The following is a 21,234-nucleotide window of genomic DNA, read 5'->3' as shown; positions in this document are numbered from 1 at the left end:
TCTCTTCAGTTTGATAAACCATGTATTTGTGTAGCTTGATAAAGTGGAGGCTTAGGGTTTCCTTCCTGCACTGGAGTTCGTCACACTGGAATTCAGAACTCGTGCATCGAGATCAAACCAGTATTTAGCCACGGTCTTCTGAAGTGTCTTACAGACACGTTGCTTAGTGGCACTAAACCCTCAGCTTTGTGCAACTTTTGCCAATTAATCACTTTTGGTCCTTCCAACAGATGAACTGTAGAAAGGAGAAAATCATAGAGGAGTGGAGCAGCTGTATAAGAGCTCCCTCTGTATAACAGCCTTTCCTTGCTCTGCAAAAATCCACGGGCACAGAGCCACGCTAAACAGTAAGTGTTCAGCCACATCTGCAGAAAATCCATGGGAGGGCATGTGGAAAGTTGGCACAACTTTTGGTGGAAGGAAGTGGGAAGAAAGGAAATCATTAGCTAAGGCTAACCAGGATTCGTAGACTTGAGGTCGTCTTATCTGTGGAAGTTCTTCTTCCACCCCTTCTGTTGTTCTAACCACTTCGCTGAGTAATCTGAACTTTTTCCACGACTGCAGACTTGGAATGGAGTATTTTTGAGCCATCAACTCAAGAGACGTTTTTCTCTGCTTTTGGTCTGTTTCAAACTTCTGGGCAGGTAGGACACAAGTAATTCCTGCAAGATCAGAGGAGTGCCTTCACTGCAGTTCATCTTATTGCTGGTATTTGCTCAGCACTGAACATGTTGTTAGATGATGTATTCCTCTTGCTAATTTAGTCAATTTACCACTGATTCCAGCAGAGCTTGATGAAGTATGTCAGCTGGAGATTAGTCCCAGGTGCCTGGGCTGACCTTAGCTTTATCAGCTGCTTTCAATACTGTAACCATGAAGCACTTGCAAGTTTTCTGGTTCCTCCCGTGATTGATAGACCAATTCTAAAGTGGCTTTCCTCCTCGTTTGTGATCCAAGAGGATAATGCCATGCAGCTGTCCACAGCATGATGCTCTTGTGGTGAATAGTGTGATGCTCTGTTGGCTTATTACCAACCTGAATGGTTATTAAAAGGGCAGTTGTGTTTTGTGGGCTTGACAACTCACTAACACATGGTTCTGCATTTTCCTCTTCTCTAAATACCTTGAGCAGAATTGAACAAGTCTCTTAATGCTCAGGTGAGACTGAGTTATTTTAGAAGAGGTTTGACTGCGGCTGTGTAGAGCGGAGAAGGCTGGCAGTACCTGTTGGCTGGTAGAAATAAGCTTTTAGCAGTTGGCGGAGGTGGCTGGTTGTTTTGAGTGTGGTTTTGGTGAACTCTCCTGGAGTCCTTGTCAGCTCCTAGGTGCATAAGGGACAGGCTGGTGAAGAAAATCTTTCCAGCTTGCCTCATGACCCCTTCTGGTGTGTTCCCAGCATGCTGTCACTGATCTTCATCTCTTGGGTATGGGCACGCTGAAGGGTATCTTCCTTAGGGCTGTACATTAAGATTGTTCAAAAGATTGTGTGAGCTCATAGCCCCATCTGAGGCTAGTGGAAGCCTTCACATGTTTAGGGGCCAGGACTTGACCAGGGGAATTTTTTTAAACTAAATTTTGCATCTGCTGCTGCATGACGTTGGGGTTCTGCAGAGGTTATTGATGAGGAGGAGCTCACGGCGTTTGAGCCGCTCATTCAGAGACTGAAAATAGGGTTATAGGGTTAGGTTGGCCTGTCTGGGGAAAGGGTGCTCATCAAATTTCTAAAGTGTGTTTTCATTTTAAAAAAGAAACAACAAAACCCATCTTCCTTTGAAGGGTGAGGGTTAATGGCTGGGAATGAGCTCTATACTGTGTCGGTCACCCTGAGAAACCCTCCGGAGCGTACCAGGTCGCTGGTCGGTGTGTCTGTGCCACCTGAGTGGCACTGCCCCTTCATAAAATGAATGAAACTGGAAGGAAAGGAACGCCCCACTTAAGCTTGAATCACTGAAGTCAGCATCACATCAGCACATTGAGCTATATTCCCTTTTTGCTTCTCAAACTGCAGTCCATGTAATATATTTTTGGTCTCCAGCTATGCAAGAACACTGTTGGTCATTTTTTCCAATCTTCCTTAATCTGCTTCGAAACAGAGAGCACTTAATCTCCAGTTGTTGAATAATTCTCAATTGTAGGGACCGTGGCAGCAATGAAGTGTTTCACTAACTTTTAAGCTTTTTAATGTGAAAAATGTGAGACGTTCTCATGGGTTGGAAGTAGAGTTACAGTTAACACTTCGGGGATAGTTCGGTCCCGCTTTTTGGGTTGAGTTTTCTTTAATTTGAGTAGGAATGAATTTATACATCCTGCGCAGCCTGCTAGACATCTCAGGAATTTCAGTATTTCTTTGAAGGCACTTGTGGTGGAGCAGGGCGATTCTGCTTAGCCTTGCTCCCGGCAAAGCCGAACAATTCGGTGGTTTTTCCCCTGGGGACAAAATGACATTAGCCATTTATAATCATCGCTTTAAATCGCCTTAGAGCTGGGGCTGTCTCATAGGCAGGTTTTGAGAAATGAGGTTTTTTTCTTTCGAAGGTGCTTGGGAAACTTCTGCCGGGACTCCCAAGTGACGGGGCCTTTGTCCGGGAGGAAGGAGCCGGCCTCGGAGGGTTATCCATCAGCGTGCTGCGGCATCCTTCACAGCCCCAGTTCATCAAAGAGACGTTCACAGCCCCGTCTCGCTGGCCAGCCCGGGGTCGGGCAGTCATGATGTATTGTTGGGCTGACGGATGGCATGCAAGCCGAGGGTGGATTTATGGGGAGCACCTCTTGTGAGTAAACCCTTGGTAGGCAGCGTGCTGGCTTTTAAGAGAGTCCTCCCATAGATGCATTAACTACAGTTACTTTCAAGGTTGCGAAAATGGAGGAGAGTTGATTTTTATTTCATGGAAGAGAGGTGCATATCTGGGTTGAGATGGCTGTGATGCAAGTGGGTGAGATGCTCTCTCTCACTTTTTTTTTTTTGTGGGACTAAAGGCCTGTTTTTTTGGTACCCACAAGATTACACTACATTACTGTGATGGATCCACAGTTTAAGAAGTGTAGAAGTAGTAATTGTCAAGTAGATCTCAAAGTGACAACAGCTGCATGGAGTATAACTTCAGTGATTTGTTGTTGTTGGTTTTTTTTGAGAAATGGACTGGAAACCTAAACTTGCAGTGTTTAGTAGCCAAGTGGTGTTTTATGGGGAATCGCTGTACCTTCTACCCTAGTGTAATTATGGCAACTGATGTGTATTTGTGATTAAAGCTATTGATATCCATGGAAAAGTATTGCAATGGTGTACAAACTTGGGAAAAATTAGAGTTACCAAAAGAAAGTAGGGGTGAATATTATGCAGAATTTCTGAAGGCATTATTTTAAAAATCCTGGTTAGATTTTGGATAAAGGGAAAACAAACAAATACAGAGTCTGAATTAGGTTCTGTCCTTTCATTTTCTGCTATAAGTTTGCAGAAAACAAACATATAACAGGAAAAGTGTTTTGATAGGCAGGGTTTTGTTATATGAATGTAAGTGGGCTTCCAGTCTCTTAGTGCTCCGGGCTTTCCTAGAGATGCTGAATTTATGATTATTTTATCTATTAGCGGTATTTCCTTGCTTTCTCTCAAAGTCAAGTCTGTAGAAAAACAGTTTAATGACATTGTCCCTATAACTTGAAGATTTTGCTAGAAGTTTTGATAGTCTGGCCTAAAAATCTCTATGTTTGTGTTGCTAGAGCACTCAGATTTTGGATTTGAATAAAAATAAGCGGTGATTACAAATACAAGGAGCTGGTGCCTGCTGTGGGCTTGGTGTGCCACCGTGCTGAACAGAGTGCAAGGAGTGCATGGCAATGTTGACTTCAGTGAATGCTGTAAATTGGAGGCAACATTTTAGAATTCTTACAGGAGGGTTGGTTGGTGGGTTTTTTTGCTTGTTTTTTGGGTCTGTGGGCTTGGTGTGCCACCGTGCTGAACAGAGTGCAAGGAGTGCATGGCAATGTTGACTTCAGTGAATGCTGTAAATTGGAGGCAACATTTTAGAATTCTTACAGGAGGGTTGGTTGGTGGGTTTTTTTGCTTGTTTTTTGTTTTTTTTTTTATATTAATGTCCATTTGATAACTAGGTAACTGTGCTGGTCTGCTTTAAACACGGTAAATAAAAGGAAAGGTCACTTGTTGAGAGTAAAGGGGAGGAACAAATGACCTGGCTTTACACTCAAATACTTCTAGTGAAGGAGACTGTTATCTCCTTCCAGATAACTGGGGAAGGATACTCAAAATACTATATCATGTGAATATAGTTATTGCCTGCCTTATATCACTGCGAGTTCTCAACACATCTGGACTGAGAGTAGTTCCAGTAACATTAAAGCGTACTATTTTGGTTGGCACACTGACGCTGTGGTATATGCCAATTAGTAATGGCTCTTGGAAACAGGCTGCTTTAAAACTCTCCCTGAACTATTCCCCAGAGAAATTATTCAATTAAGTACAGCTAAAATTAATGTCCATGGTTTTTGTTCGAATAAAACAAAATAAGCAGCTGGAAAAGGGAAAACTTCTCAGTGTGTTCTTTTAAAATAACAACTCTAACTAATAACTGTGTTTGCTGGAATCGATACCGCTGTTTGTTTTCTCAGTGTTGCTCTTTGGCTGTGAGTGATCCAATGAGGGCTACCACAGCTGATGGCCTGGGACGATTCTTTGTCACTACCATGTATTTTCAAACCACCATCTGCTGCCTCCAGACCTGCTTTCGAGAGGATGAAGTGTTCTGTGTTGCTCGAGGGTATCAAAGTTTGACCCAGATATAATCTTACATATTTTGGGATGGATGAGTGAGGCTGCTTGGCTGCAGTGTGAAGGGTGGTGCGTGGTGGAAACAGTGGTCCTGGACGTGTCCTCTTAGTCCTTGGAGCAGATGGCAAGGTTTTCTGTAGCAGAACAAATAGCTTCCTCTTGTTTCAGAAAGTGTTATCCTTAAAGACGCTGAAGGTCTGGTGAACCAGTGGGAAAGGGTTACGCTGGAGGCATGTGCTGGTCCTTGGCCTTCTGACTTGCGTATTCAGGCTGCTCTTCACTTCCCAAAGGCCAGGCAGAGGTCGTGGGACTCTGTAGCAGTTTGTTCTTTCCAGTCTGTGCATTTTTCACTGTTAACAGGAACTGAGGGAACCAGGAGCAATCCTGGTCCTGAAGGAGTTATTCCTCTGCAAGGATTCCTCAGGGCGGAGAGCTGGCATGGCTTGGAGTCCCACGGGGTATGTTGGGAGAAGGAGGACCTTCTGCTGCTTTGGCTGATGCATCATCGAGCGCATCAGGCTACTAACCTGAGCTTGGAGGGCGGGCTGGGGCTGCGCAGAGGAAAAGAGCTGTCCTTCCCTGCCTGCTCTCCTGGACACGCAACCAAGTCTGCCAGCTCCTGCCCTACTCTGCCTGGAGATCCTGCAGCCCGGCTGCCCTCCTCTTTGTCAGCAGAGCCATTGCTTGGCAGTGCGGAAACAGGGAAGGGCGAGCGATGTCTTCGTGCCACCTGGACCCTTGCAGAGCTGCAGGGGAAGCAGCGGGAGGTGAGATCCCCCCCCTTGCCTCCCTGTAGCACTGGGACTGCTACGTACACATGGCACATTGTAAAACACATTCCCAGCAGGAGGCCAAAAGAGGTCTTCTGAACCTGATTTTCTCCAAGGACCATCAAGTCCCCATGAATTAAAGGAGCCAAAGAGTGAGACAGCTGAAACAGAGGAACAAGTTGGTTTGCTCCCTTGGAGAAGTTAGTATTTTTGGGTTTTTTAATACTTATATGAAGTTCTGCCAAAGAAGAGATTAAATGTCATCAGTTAAATTTGGGAAGGTGGGAGGAGAAATCTTGGTCTTTGCTTGAAATGCAAAAATTATCGCAGCAGAAAGTGTCGGTATTCCGGTGTCCTGAGCAGCACAGAGCTTGGAGCAGCGTGAACACCAGTGGGATTTTGAGTATTACCTTGGAGTTGAACAGCGAGGAGAAGCCTGTGACTGCACTAACGCATTGCCTGTGGCATGGAGAGCTGCACCCGTCAGAGAGGTTGCAAAAACTGGGCACGGCTAGCAGCGATAGAGAGAAATTAAGATTCTTGGCTTTGTATTTTTTACTGTGTTTTTCTCTTTTCAGTCTGCCTTGACGTTACAGCTGGCACATCGTGCTAAGGTTCTTTAGGTTTCTGATGTACTTACATTAGTTGCAATCTTCATTTCATACCACTGGCATTTTGAACAATGCTTGCTTTCTTATTAACATGTAATTATGGGGTTTGGACATATAGAGGTTGGCATTCAATATATGATTCATTTCTTTGGTATCTAGCTCTTCTCCTGAGGCACCAGAGACCTGAAGGAGGGAGGGAAAGCCTGCTTGGCTTCTCCACTAAATTCCAGCCTTATTGTAATTTTTTTGCATAGCATAAAACGTTATGGATTTTAGTTCTCTATATGTTTTTCTTAAGGCTGACTGCAGTCTTCCATGACTCACAGTGGGGTATACCGTGGAGATGCATTACTCATCGATAAATACTATCGAGTGATCTGTAAATTTAAATCCACGGAAAATCCAAACAATTCCAAGGAAATGTTTGGTCAGCAACATCGTTGTGCTAAACTGCGACCAAAGCGCAGATTTGTTTCTCTCTGTGCTGTATTTCATGTGGCCGTTTTCACTTGGCTTTTGCGTTTCTTACTCCACAGACGGAACGAGGGCGACTCAAAGACAGAGTTGCCAAAACCAAATAAGGCTTTTTACGTGTTTTAAATAAAACAGAAAATGAATTAGTGTAAAATTGTGTATGAAAGCAGAACTCTGGCTGCGCAAGAGCCTGATCTAGATGCTCATCTTTCCTAGGGGCTCCATGTACGATTAAGGCGAATTATTAAAAAAAAAAATCCCACGCCTTCAGAAAGTTGGTGCAGCTGTGTGGGGCATGGGTAGGAACAGGGAGACACAGTAGGGTGGAAATGCAACCAGATTGTTTCCCAGCTCTTGAGTGGAGAAAGAGTAGGAAAAAACCCACATGGTTTCCTGCAAAATAAAACCTAACGTTCCTTGAAATGGCCCAGCTCTCCGGCTCCGCCACTGCCTGGCTTTCGCTCCCTTAATGGACTGCTTCACGTTTCTCCATAACGAGTTGCCGTTCTCTCTCATGAGCTCCTTAACGGGAGAAACAGCAAGGAGGGCTCTGGGGTTCGGTGGCTCGGTTCATGGTGCCCTGGTGATGAGAGCGTGACGGCATCCGTAGCTGTTGGATAGGATCATCTCCTCCGTGTCCATGTGCTTGCACTTCACGTTGTGATTTGTAATCTCGTAAGTTATGCCTTTGTTGATTAAAATGTGCAGCGCTGATGCATGCGCCATAACTCTGGCGTAGCTTGCTGCTGTTTAGTCCCTGCAGAGAAAGATGCAATATTAATTTTGTGAATTTAGTATGATCTCATGACCTAGCAGTTGACTTGCTCCTCTGTCTTCAGCATTGCTGGAGCAGAGCGGGGCTGGCCGGGCACTGGTGGGGTCTTGGCACCGGGGTTGGAAAGGGAGGAAAGATGGAGTGGCTGAATGGGCTGGAAAAGGGGCTTTTGCTCTCTGGAAACATTTGGACTTCTCGTTTTGTTGTCAAAACTGAGAATTTCCTTTGCAAGCTGAAAGCTGGTTATTCGCTTCAAGCTGATCAGGGATGTGTTTCAGCATAAAGGGCATCGTCAAAGAGGTAAAACACTGAAGGTCCAGGTGTGCAGAGCGCTCTGGGATGTACTGTTTTTATCATCTGTCAAATGGTTTTCCAGTGGAAACTGTTCCCTTGGAAAACTTCTGACCAGCTGTAGAAAGACTTGATGGCTGACTTGACACGGAAGATGGGGCTGCCAGAGAAGTCCGCTTTCAAACCCATAGGAAGCGGTGTTAGAAATGTCAACAGAGAAGTTGGGAATATGGGAAAGGCAGATGGTGGTCGTGATGGAGGACCTGTGGTCTGTGTTACGCTGCTCAACAGGACTGCGGGCAAATCCAGTGCCTGAAGCTTGCAGCCTTTTTGAGGAGGAGTAGAGGAGAAAAACAAAAGGATCCGTTTGGACACAGCAGACTGCTCCAGCACCTGGCTTGGGTTCAGCTCAGGGTTTGCTTTCCCATCCTGCGCCAGCCCTTAACGCAAGAGGCCAGCTGTAGCATGATGTATGGCCGTTTCCCGGAGAGATGACTTACGGCTCTAACGTGTGGGATTCCCGTCTCACGGGAGGCTCTGAAATTATCCATGCCGTGGCTGGAGAGAAGCAGAACCAGCTTTTTAGGGAAGGCATCGGTGTTTTTAGGAATTAGAATGTTTCTGATTTTCCTTGCAGCGGCAAAGGCTTCGAAGGAAAAAGGATATGAAGAATGAGCTTTTTCTCTGAGAAATTCCTAGGATTACATATAATTTCTTCTGCTCAGTTTTTTATCGTCTGTCTTCTATTGGTGTCCTTTGCATAAATCTTTATTTTTCTAGCTATTAGCAGATGTGATTTTAAAGACAGATGTAAATACACCCTTACCACTGCTACCAGGTGGTTGTTCTGCTGCAATTCCAGGAAAGGTTTTACGTTCTGGTAGTCGCTTTTAGCACAGTCCTTCTGAACACACACACACACACGTGCACATGGATGGACCCCAGAAATCAGAAGCAGCAAAATGTGATGCTAGTGTGACTTATAATGCGACCATTTAATTCAGATTATAAACATCATCTTTCTCAACCTTTATGTATCATTTGAGATTGCGAAGCCAAGCTTGATAGGGCAAAGCGGAAAGTGCTTACGATCCAGGGTTCAGACCAGTTCCTTCACTTTTCATTTTCCATTTCAATAAGACTTTGAAAAGGAATATTTAACACTTACGTGCTCACATCTCTGAGTAGTCTTGTGCTGATCTGGGTCAATCAATGGATTCTTGATTCTTTAAAAGTTGACTGTAGGCATTGATAGTGCTTCAACTTGCAGTGACCAGTGAAGCAATTCAATGAGCAATTTTTTTTTTAACGCTTTGCGTTCAGCGGCAGCTTAGAAGCTTTCATTTTCTGGCTGTGATAGCTGATGCAGCGACAAGTTCAGATCTGATTAAATGATTTTTGTATTTGTTTTTATGGGCAAAAATATGTTTTAAGTTTAATGCAAAATATTAAACAAACCCAAAATTTATTTGGTGTTTGTTTTTTAAAAAAAATAAACAGAAGGAACCTTTCCTCACGTTGCTCATGCTTTCCCCAGTAAACACCTCTCTCCTCCCCAGGAGCAGGAGGTGGAGTTAATGTTGGAACTGGAGAGGGCTGACTGACCGTACGGCTGCTGTTTCCAGCCTCTCCCACCTCTTCCACAGGGATGCTTCTCCCACCTTTTCCAGCCTGGACCTGCGCTCAGCCTGGCTGCTCTGCATTGCCCTGAAACACGTTGCCCGAGATCAAAAACTGCTGCTGTGGGTTTTTTCTAAAAAAGGAAAAAACTCATCACATATTTCAGAATATATCAACCTACTTTTTTTTTTTTTCTGTCATCTGCTTGCTTTGCTGTTTCCTAATTGTGCATTTTCTTTTCTTGTAAATCCCCTGCGTGGAATTCATCCCGATTCCCCAAAGGGCTGCTCACGCCCTCTCCATCGCAGGTCCTGTAGCCGGAGGAGCAAGGGCAGGACTGCAGACGGGCTGGTGTCCACAAAATGGAGACCTTCCGTGACTTTTGTTCTGGTTTAAGGTATTGATCTCAAATCTGTAAAGCCCACTGCGGTTTTTGCCGTGTGATATGTACCAGGCTTCTGAAGAAATCCTGCCCTTTTGAGGGCTCCAGCCCAAATTTTGTAGGTTTGGTCACCAGGAAAAGTAACCAGATTTGTAGAGGTGGGTTTGCATTTCCCTGCTGCAGCCTCGCAGGAATGAGGTGAGAAATGGTAATGCCCACGCACCAGCCTCTGCCTTCTTACAGAAACCTGCTGCCCTCATGCTTGGCGTGTTTGGCTGCGTTGTCTGCTGGTGAGCTCAAAAGCCAACGTACCTGCCTGGCTGATGGCTGGGACCCTAGCAAAGGGACACGCGTGCAGGGACGAGCAAGGCTGCGACACCGGTTTTCAAGCAGAAGTCCCTGCTGATATAACAGGTCCTGTCTGAGCTCATCTCCGGCGGATGAGCCACCTTCAAACTTCTCCCACATCAGGTGGGCTTAAATTACTCAGATTTTAATACTAGGGTTGTGCGGTAGGTTTTATCTTCTGCTTCAAGACCCTGCTTCACTGAAAGAAGACCTTGGCTAAATTTGTGTTTAAATGTGGTTTGCAGTGCAGTGTTACAGAAACGTCCTTTGTAAGGTCACTGGCAGCCCTTCAGCAATCAGCCTGCTTTTCCCTTCTGCTCCCTCGCAACGGGGGAACCTCGCTCCTTCCCCTGTTTCAGATTTCTCTCTATCTTTTTTTTAACTTGCTCCTTGCATAGTCAGGTAAATGGGAGGTGATAGAAAAATTTTCATCCTGAATGTAATTTCCAGCTTGAAGGGCAAAAGGGGTTGCAGGTGGGTCATCTGTCAGAAGAGGTCGTCCTCAGGAGCCTACTGAGAGCTAATGTAGGATTGTCAGTGCTCTGAAGACTTTCTTAGCTGTGGGGTTAGTTTTCTCTGGCGGCAGCTCTGCCTACCTTAGAAATTCATTAATAGTTTTCAACTCTGCCTTATACAGCATGTATTTCCACAGTGTTTCCTTTGCTTTAGAGAAATTCTTTAATTTACATGAAGGTCGAGAGCTGCTCTGAACCTGAGTGTCACCACAACAGCGTGTTGATGGGGGTAAAGGGGTGGACGTTTCTGTGCAGGGTGTTGGTGGGTGTAGAGGGGTGGATGGATGTTTCTGTGCAAGGTGTTGGTGGGGGTGGAGAGGGGTGGATGCTCCTCTGCAGGCTGTTGGTGGTTGCAGGGGCACCCTGGCCTGGGGAACCTGCTGGTCCAGGCTTCTGATTCAACTGGTGGTGGGGTAAGAGCCTCCCTGTGCTTTCTTCCCACTCCAGCCCCAGCACAGCAGGGGAAGACCCTACTCAGACCTCGTGGTTGTGCCATGCACACCCCAACACTTCTCCGGGTCTTAACTGCACATTGCATCAAAGGCCTGGCTGCTTGTTGAGCTTTGGGCTACGTGCTTGGCCCGCTCCCCTGAAACCTGACCATATCAAAAGACACGTAGATTTGGAGAAATGCTTCTCCCAAGCTGTACGGTCCAGTTCTCTGGTTCAGAAACGGCTCCTGCTGGTTGGTCTGACGGGGGAATGGCTTGCGCAGGGGGATGGGAAAGGAGAGGCTCTAGATATAATCCCAATTGCAATGCCTTGGGCTTTGAAATGATGACAGAAAATTTTCCTGCTCGCATTTGTTCTCATTTAGCTACAGCTTGTTCACCAGGATGTTTTTCAAGGAGGGTCTGGTCAGTGTTGGCAAAGGAAAGTCTCTTATTTCCCAAGCATGCTTATCACTTTGTCCTTGACAACGATGGGAACTTTCGGCACTTTTTTTTTTTCATTTAGAGGCAAACATGAGAAAGCCTGCCTTTGCAGGCAGCATTGTATGGGTTTTCCTGTGTGCTGAATCACGCAAGACAGATAAAGTTTCCCCAAAATGTTGTTGGCTTTGCAGATGCTGGACCTGGGAAAGTTGGGTGGGAGGGGGAGGAGAATTAATATCTGAACTACGAATTGAATAAATCTTGCAGTTCAAATAAAGTACCTGCTATCACTTGGGAAAATGCATTTTAGTGTAGGATGAACAATAAAATCTTGAGTATTTAAAACAACTTCACAAATACGGAGAGTTTGTGTCTGGAATAGAGCAGTATTGGTGGGGTGATGTTGCTTAACCACAGGAGTGGTGAATAGTTTAGATCTATAGGATAAAGCTGAGGCTGCACACACAGAAGCAGTTGATGTTTGCCCTCTGCCCTCCCTTCATGTGAATACTTAGATGGTTTAGGCTGAGGGACATGAATCAGGAGCTCATGTTTTAAGAAAGATAGATATTTTCAAAGTACAAGATTTTTTAGATGCTGTTATTTTACATAGGGATCTGCTGGAGATGATGGAGTGCTTGCGGAGCAGACTTAAAAAGCATGCATTAGAAGGATGATGCTTAAATCTCCCAACTCTATGGGAGAGTAAAACCTCCGTGCTACATATGCCTTTGAAAATTTCCTTTGTGTCTTCAGAACTTTGATTATTTTATATTTGTTTTCTGTTATCTGTATGTACAATCAAACTGGTTTTATCTCTGTGTCTAGAGCAATGCCTGCTACTTGGTAAAATTTGAGGACATAAGCACCCTGCATAGCTAACATCTTGTGCTGCAGGAAGGTGAATTGCAGAGGAAACCATTCCCTTTCAAGCACTGGTATAAAAGCGATGGCCAACAGAGGTGTACGGGTGTTCTTGAGAAGCTGCAAGAACTAATGTCACATACTGGCACTACCCTTGCAAGCACAAGGTTTCATTCTAGTGTCACAGGGAAGTTTTGGAAGTACAAGGAATGCCCTCTTTAGCGTCATCCCTTTTCCTAGTAGAGATATTTGGGAAATCTCTTGTTTGAAGGAATACAGTCAGAACAATAAAGGCTAATTAATAAGGGCCCTGTCCTGTTGATGGGACTTGTTTTCCTTAACCCTCAGCCAGCATGCATACAAGGTTACGATGCATAAAAATGAACAGAATATTAGTATATCTTGCTAACTGAACACTATGCGTTCTAACTTTTTCTTTCGCTTGCGGTCCGTTAAACCTGGCCGTTCCAGCAGCGCTGCAGCGGAGAGGTGCAGTGCTAGGATCTGCCTGGGTACAAACGACTTGAGAGCGCGGCACCCACCAGCTGGCACGGCTGCTGTCCCCGACCTGGTCTCAAAAGGCTGACTAGATTTATTAAGACAGTGATCAATAGTGGAGAAAGTGCTGGAAGTGTAACCAGAGCAAGATGCTCTGCAATGGCATTCAGGTTTTGGCTCTTGTTCTCCTCCTGATTTATCATGCACAAAAAAAGCCATTCCTACCTGCAGAGTAGAAAGCAACTCAAACGCGATGTATTCATACACCCAGCAAGAAGCACTGGCTGTGTATTTCGAGAAAATCAGAGCGTAACAGTCAGCAAGAAGGAAATTTGGTGCCTGAATGTGGCTTTTAATGGTCAGTGTTAAAAAAACCCAACCCAACAACCACTCTCGGTGTAAGCCTTGTACCTGGTCCGATTTCCCTGACAAAATTTAAGTCATTGGTAGCATGAGGTTGAGGGTGGGTTGGCTTGAAATTTCCCTTTCCCCTCTATTAAAAATAGATGTAGAAGAAATTTTGCTCACTTCCCTTTTCCCAGAGGGTCTTTGGGCTGCAAGCAGAACTGCCATCCGTACATCTCAGTCATTGAACCAAGGCGGGACTTTGACTGTATCCTCCGTGGTCGCTTGGTTGGGACTGTGCCGAATGCTCTCAAAAGCATTTATGAAGACAGTGATTCTGAATGTGTTTTAATGACTATGGAGTGGCCAAGGGTTGAGATGCTCTGTTCCAGGGACTGAAATTTCAGATTTCCTATAGCATATGCACTAATTCTCTTACTTTGGCTAGTGTTTTGTGGCTGCTATCATCTTGTACTCCGTGGCTACCTAGACAGATCCTGCTGTTTCAGGCTGTATTTTTTTCCTCTGCTCTTGCAGTGGAGGAGTGCACTGAATCCGAAGTCAAAGTCTCTTGTGTAGTATTTCCCAGGATTTGGACCTTTCAGTGCATGCGGAGCACTGGTCTGTCATACTGGAAGGCAGAAGGATGCAGCTGGTTTCCATTTGGGAGCTTCCAGCAGGAGCATGCTTGTAAGCAGCGATGCTGTGGGGCTCGGAGATTAATGCTCGTGTTTCTCTTTCCCCAGAGATCATCGACGACCTCGCTAACCTGGTTGAAAACACAGACGACAAGCTTCGCAACCAGACGCGGCACGTAAAGATGGTGGACAAGAAATCAACGTCCTGCGGTAGGAAATGGCTTGAGCACAATTCCTGCCCTGTTATTAAATGATGAGAAACCAGTCTAGCGCTCAGAGGCTCTGTGCAATGTGCTTCCCTCAAGGAGAGCTGCTTTTAAAAATTTGAAAAACCACCTCTCCAAACTCAAATGTGTCTTCCACTGCTGTTGCAGGTTTGACTCACTGCGCTTGCTGCGTGTTTGTACAATTAACTTCCTTAAGCCATTTGACTCCAGCATTGCACAATATTCTGATTGGAAATTGTAGAACTGTATGAAAGGAGTGCGGTATGTGTTAATTAGGTTTAAAAAACTTGCTAGCTACCAGCTCTCACAAGCCGGTCACAGCGGGGAGTGATGCCGCAGGGACGTTTCTGGTGGTGTCCTGCAGGAATGTGTTGTCAACCAAGTGGCATTCACAGTCTGCCAGACGCAAAATCCTTGCTGGTGACTCTTCAAGCTACGTGCAAGCTGGTAAAGCTCAGTTGGACTCCCTGTCCATATAGCTAAAGCGAGGTTAACACATCTCAAGGGAGTGAATGCAGGTTTCCTCTATAGGATGAAGAGCTGGGGGTTTGATAGCAGCGACTGTGGGAGGATGCTGTGGGTGATGGCAGAAAACGTCTGTATCTTGGGGGACCAGTGACACTGAGGAGTGACTGGGGGAGGATGTCCATGGGGAGGTGGTGGTAGTGAGACACTTCTGGAAATAGCATCTGCACGTTTGGCGTCTGTGGTTCGCTTTTGGCACTCTAGAGGACTCAAAATGCTAACAAGAATAATTTCTGCTCTGTAGAAATTTGACTTATAGCCAGAAGTTAATGAAATTTGGCTTATGTAGTTTAGTATAGAGAAAGTTGAGAGCTGACTTGGTCACACATCTGGGTGGAGAAAAGGTTTCTGGCTGGTCGGGAGCTTTTATTCTGTAGAGTGATGATCTAGCAGCAAAAGCGACCGAGCTCAGACTGGCAATGAGACGTTTTTTCAAGCACTGGCGATATATTTCAGGGATTTATTTGGTTCTTCATCAGTGATAACTTTTTGAAAGCTTGGTTGATATAGGTTGATGAAAATCTGTGACCTCTTCTGGAGGTTAAAGTTGGCTTATCAGAGGTGTTTGTCTCCGATTTCTCTCATACCAACTACAGATAGAATTAAAGGTGTGACTGCAGAGTTTATGACTGACTTTTTTATTTTAGATCTTTAGTGTTGATGCAAGATGGATTTAATCTAAAAATAATTGCACTTGAATGACGCCGAGTACCCCTGTGTGCCTTTGGAGTCTCCCCTTAATTTCTGTGGTTTCATTTTCCCCACGAGTACAGGGAAGCATGACGCGAAATGCCTGCGCAGGGCAGGCAGTGAATCCCGTTTCATACAGGACAGCTTCTCCCTCCTTAGGTGTTTCTCCCCCTTTTTAGGCTTCTCATGCAAATGCAGCCCCCAGACAACGTTGCTGGATAATGAGCCTGTCTCTTTAACTCGGAAGCCCGTGCTGGCTTCGCTGGGGAATTTGAGAGGAGGAGGAGGAGGATGGGAGAGGCGAAGGCTGGGAGGATCCAGGGCTGGATTCCTTGGGGGTGACCTCTCTCACCCTTTCCACATTGAAAAACATTTTTCTGCAAGGGGTGGTGAGAAGCGCTGCCTCTCGGTGCCTGTTCCCTCTGCTCCAATAGGTCTTCATGTGTTTGCATAACAATTTGGGCATACGTAAACACGGCATTGCCTCAGATAGCTGTTCTACTCTGCCTAAGCACGAGTTTTGGAACAATAATGCTGGAAGACACAGCCTTTAATGGCATTCTTCCCATCCCTTTTCCACCCTTATCCCTGGCGCTGAAAATTAACTAGCATATTAAGATCAGAAAAACCCTCCGCGTACGTACAATTATTCCTTGAACAAAGCCAAGCAGCGGGAAAACTGGCACCTGCTAGGTAATTTTTTCAAAATGCTTCCTCCCCCCCCCCAACATTTCATTTAAATTGATAAAGTCTTTAGTAACTCCTTGGTTTCTGCGCTGCTACTTTGGATTTAAACCGGGGTGAAATGCTCAGTCTTCTCCCTTGCCCACCCCTTCCTTCCCCGGGATGGAGGTGTTTGCTTGGACCCAGTCTCTGCAATATTCCAGCATGTGCCTGTTTCCATGTTTTTTGCCTCGTTTTTGAAATCATAATGTCTTTTTATTTTTCTGATGAGTGTCTAACTCCTTGGTTTCTGCGCTGCTACTTTGGATACCGACCGGGGTGAAATGCTCAGTCTTCTCCCTTGCCCACCCCTTCCTTCCCCGGGAGGTGTTTGCTTGGACCCAGTCTCTGCAATATTCCAGCATGTGCCTGTTTCCATGTTTTTTGCTCGTTTTTGGAAATCATAATGTCTTTTTATTTTTCTGATGGCCACTGGCTGGTGATACAAGCAGAGCAGCCTGGCATGAACAGTGGAATAATCACCCTTTTACGAGCAGGAATGTAACGCATTAATGGGTGTGTCTTTGTTAGCAGCCAGTATAATAATAAAATCAAAGTATTGCTGATGAAATCCAACTTTAATCAATATTTCAACGTCTTCTCATGCAAACATCGTTTCAAGCTTTGGCGGTTGTTTCCAGCGACCGGCGTGATTTATGCCGCGGCCCTCCGTACCTCGGCGCTACCTGCTCGGCGCAGGCATCGCTGGGGCGGAAGCGTTGCAGAGAGCGGCGTCCGCACCTCTGGCCGTGCTCAGTCCTGGCAGAAACCTTCAGGTTGTTTCGGGTGGGTTGTTTCGTTTGCAGCTTATTTGCGATGCCATTTCTCTTGCTGACTCAAGAGCTGTTGACAATCCCACCCCTTGCTTCTGCCCAATGGAGGCTGCCCCGCTTGGAGCCCGTCTCCCTTGGTGGCCCCGGGCAGCCCCACGCTGGTGTCAGTGGGAACTCCCAGGGACTGCAGCAGAAGAATAACCATGGGATATGCTTAAGTCTGCTGCGTTTATGAAATTATTGTTGAAAATCATCAGTCATCTGCAGGCAAATGTTTGCACGCTGCTTGGCATTGTTTTCTTTCTTTTCAGTGTATGCAGGGCGTTTGGGAGGGTTGTTAGGACATACGTATTGCTTAGATTTCAGAAACTTGCACTGAGCTTTCACGAAAATGTACACACAAATCATTAATCAAATGTTAGGCTGCCTTTACCAAATTTGCTACAGGAATGCCTGTGTGCACAATCCTGACTTTTCAGTTTTACCACTGGTTCTCTTGGGTTTGTTTGTCCCCGCTCTCTCCCAGATTCCATACCTTTAGGGTTGGGTTTTTTTGTGCAGAGTAACACTCAGTAACCATTTCTCGCTAACTTTTTTATTAGGAATTTTAACCCTCAGAATGTCCTCTTAAGAACTGCATTTAAAAATAAGCAAAGAAATGAAAGTATAACTAAGGTTGAGATTCTGGGGAGGGAAAACAAATTTGCCCCGAACAACCTGATGATATGGCAAATGCCACAGTACCTTAGTGACTGATTCCTTCAGTGGTTTTGGTTTTCCTGGGTAGAGATAGCCTAACTGCGACCCCATCCATTCCAGTTGGAAAAAATTTCCACATTTTCCAAAGATTTTCAAAATTTCCGATTTTGGAAAAAAAAAATATTTAAAGGAAAATGTGTGCCCTGAAAAGAGTGCTGCTGCGTTGCTGTCAAACTCTCAGCAGTTCTGCTGTTTGGGTTCACTGCGCAGCTCCTGTGTGGTTTTTAATCCTCTCTTGACCCGAGTGGGCTCCAGCATCAGCTCATCCCTTGGTGTCCTTGGCACCCGTCCTGAGAACAGCCTGCCAGCGCCAAACCTTCCCCTCTGCTTGCAGTCCCCAGGCTTCGGCAGCTCGAGCACAGGCTGTCCCACCGCGTCAGGTCTCCGAGGGCTGGGGGTACAGCCCATTTCAAATAAGTGGGTGCAGGTTTTGTGGGGGCCCCAAAACACGGCCGCTCAGCGCAATATGCACCTGTCTGGGTTGGTTTTATTTCTGTTCATCATCAGGCTCAGGCATTTAGTATTAGTCAGGAGTCTGCAAAGAATCCGTGGTTCCTTCTCCCTGGCTGTGGGTTGCATTTGGCCTCGCCATGGAGAGGAGAAGGTCTGTCATCGTCCACAGCTACATCCTGCCTTACCTGGATGGTGCTTTTTGGTAGCTTTCCCCCATCCTTAACTTATAAGCAGGCAGCTCCTTGCAGAGAGGATGGTTAAACCAGGCTTTGTTTGTGATAAGAATGACGTACAGGGATTTTAGTAACACAGGACGCAGCTGGGAGCCTAAGTATCAGATACGACGTATGCCGAGGCGATTGCAGGCGAGCTGTGTGATTCACGGCGTCAGAAGTGTTCTTCAGGTCCTACTAAACTATACCATGGATTGGGAGGGGGATCTGGGGGATTGGTGTGGTCCTACTCCTGATCCTACCCAAGGCACTCTTTTTGGTGGCTCTCCTGGAGCCGAGGAGAAAGGCTGATTTCCTGGGGCAGCAGCACAGAAGATTGTGACTTTGTCGTTGTGAAGGCTAAAAACAAGCAAGAAAGAGCAAACTTTTATTTCTGACAGGCGTGTCCATCCCCTTCCAAGCAGCGTGAGGGAAGCAGACCATGTCTCTGCAGTTACCACTGCGTGCCTCCGTCTAACTTTTCAGATAAACGAGGAAAATGAGAAGTAACCACCGAATATACCCTGCTGGGCCAATGTCTGTGTCCTGTAAAATAACATACAATTGCAAAGTGGCGGCTGAGCAATTTTTTTTTCTGTCTTTCGTTTTCTCCTATTCCACAAGATGGCATTGCAATCTAATCGCCTTCCTCCGGCCCCAGGTAGATGCTCTCATCTCCCCTTTGCCTTCTGATGGAGGTTTTGGGAGATGCCGAAAGCAGAGTGTAGACTACCGTAAAGTTAGTCGGTACCAGGTAGGTTTTTTTTAATCTTAGCAAATTGCCAAAATACCTGAATTAAAGACAGAGCTTTGCCAAACCTATTAATTGGAGTTTTCGGAAGGTTTAATTTCTTTTAAAACAGAGTAGCTTGCATTATATAAGGTTTCCTCTAGAAAATAATGATTCATGCAGGCTGGGGCCTTTCTCTGCCAGATTCTACGATCGCTCTGTTCTAAGTTATGGTTATTTTTGCCATGGATTTAATTTGTTTTATAAATTATAGATGGCAGTTACTCAGGTTTGTTCCTCTGACGTACGCTGTGTGTTTAGATGAGCAAGTCCCCATCCATTTATTTTTTTTCTCAGTGGGGTGGAGAAGCTGGTGTAGTGTGCCATGATATCAACCTTTCCTGCAGTCCGACTCTCGGAGAAGTTACACCGATATTCCTCCCCAGTGCTGCTCCGACAACTGCACTGGCTCTGAGTCACCTGTCCGTGCTTCTACGGGATGAGTTTTCTTGGCCTGGCAACTTATATATTTTCCTGATTTTTTTTTTTTATTATTTTTTTCCCCTCCTTCAGTTTCTTCCATTTTAACTAATTACATGTTGAAAAGTTTGTTCTGAGCTGTTACCCCTGTCAGAAAGCTTTGAGAAGAAACTTTAGCAGAAGAACGATGAATCTGTTGGTTGAACTGGGCTCGTCGCTGCCGTCTTCGCTGATCGCCGGTGTCTTAAATGCATCGGCACTTCCATCCTCCCAGGACCAGAGCAGCCCAGCGAGGTGGCCGAGGGGCAGCTGTCAGTGATTCAACAGAAGGTGGAATTTCATCTGGGCTTTTCTGTCTCCTTGTTCCCTTCTCCTACAGCCCTCGCTTGCTGCCAGCCAGCCTGCCGGGAAATACCAGGAGTCCAACAGATCTTGCTGCAGGTTTTAGCTTTCCACTAGTCTTGCCACCTTGTGCATCATCCTCTCTTGTGGTGTAGTTCTCGTCTGAGCTCCCTGAAGCGTTTTCTTCCTCTCATACAGCTCATTTTCCTTCACCGTGAGAGCGCAGGTCAGCTGCAACCGGGGGAAGCGGAGGTCTGCCGGAGGTGAGCCTGGTTTCGGGAGGAACCGGTGGGTTCGCAGCCCCGATGTGCATGCGCGGCCGTGCTCTTCCTCCCACCTTGCCCCACTGACTTCTGAACCTGTTGGCTAATTGAAGCTGAAATTAGTTGGAGATAGAGGTCGCAAAGATAAGAAGTTACTACAGACGTACCTGGGCACCTATCCTCATTAGAGCGACCCAGTTAAGGGCCCCGTTGGGGGGGGAAGGCAGGGCGAGCTCAAGTTTCATTAGACATCAGAGAAGCCTCAGAGCAGATTAGCTTAGGGATGTAGTGAGAAACGTGGCTTCGTTAATTATGTTAATAGAACAACTTTTAAATGCACAGGTCCAGTAATTTCGGCACTTTGCTAATCGAAGACTTCCAGTTCATTTGTTGTCTTAGCGTCTTGTTTCTCCATAATATGAAACACTTCTCCTCTGCTTCGTTAGCTCTGAGCCCCCAAGGAGCAGGTGAGGAGCTCACGGGATGACTAACGGTGTGGGCGAAACATCCCAAAGCGTGCTTTCACATGATTCAGCAAATACACTGGGGAAAAAAAAAAAGTCACTCGTGGTGCTGAGATGATGCCTTTGCTGGTAGTGTGTGCCCAGCAGCCTGCTCCTCGCTCCCCCAGTGCCTTTGTACCCCCCGGCCAGCTCCTGGCCTCTCCCTGCCCCCTCCTCCTCCTCACACATGCTATATTCACGACTTAAATATTTGGCTTAAAATTGCTCATGCTGAGAGGTTGAAATGGATTCAGCTGATGAAAGAGGATGGACCTAAGCAGTCATAAACTTTTTTTTTTTTTTAAAAAGGTGTTTTGGAGTTGCTTTATGAATTTCTTTCCAGGTGAGGAGCATGGCGTTTACTGGTGGTGTCAGCTCTGTGTGTGTTTAGCAGGAAAGGACGGGAAGAGCCTTCTGGGTCATAGGATCCCTTCAAGATAAATTTCTGAGAACAAGCTTGTTTTTTCCCCCCCATTACTCCTATTGGAAGGCTGCAATGGTCATAAACTTATTTCCAGCCTAGACTTGTCAGGGATACTTCATGGTGCCCACGTGCAACCCTTGTTCTGGTGTCATGAATAGTTCTTTCCCTTTTTTTATTTTACCCCCCCAAACACGTGTGTCTAAGAGATCACCCAGTGTTCCCTCCCAGCTTTTGTTTTGTGGGGCTGAACAAGCGTCTTTACATTTTAATCTCCTAAATTAATCTCTCTGTTTTCTGATAAGCCCTTTTTTACCCTTTTTCCTACTTAAACTTTTTTTTTTT

At 45.8% G+C, this 21,234-nt stretch overlaps 1 protein-coding gene across 1 annotated transcript in view; it reads left to right on the top strand.

Annotated features, from left to right (window-relative positions):
- Nucleotides 1–21,234, top strand: part of STX8 (syntaxin 8) — a 111,171-nt gene that overhangs the window by 54,034 nt on the left and 35,903 nt on the right. Inside the window, exon 6 of the mRNA XM_009285212.2 lies at nt 13,897–13,998. Within this exon, the coding sequence (XP_009283487.2) occupies nt 13,897–13,998 (102 nt within the window). The remainder of the gene's footprint in view (nt 1–13,896; nt 13,999–21,234) is intronic.

Source organism: Aptenodytes forsteri, unplaced genomic scaffold, assembly GCF_000699145.1.
Source record: "Aptenodytes forsteri isolate BGI_AS27 unplaced genomic scaffold, ASM69914v1 Scaffold186, whole genome shotgun sequence".
Taxonomy (NCBI): domain Eukaryota; kingdom Metazoa; phylum Chordata; class Aves; order Sphenisciformes; family Spheniscidae; genus Aptenodytes; species Aptenodytes forsteri.
This window is presented reverse-complemented; position numbering and strand designations above follow the sequence as displayed.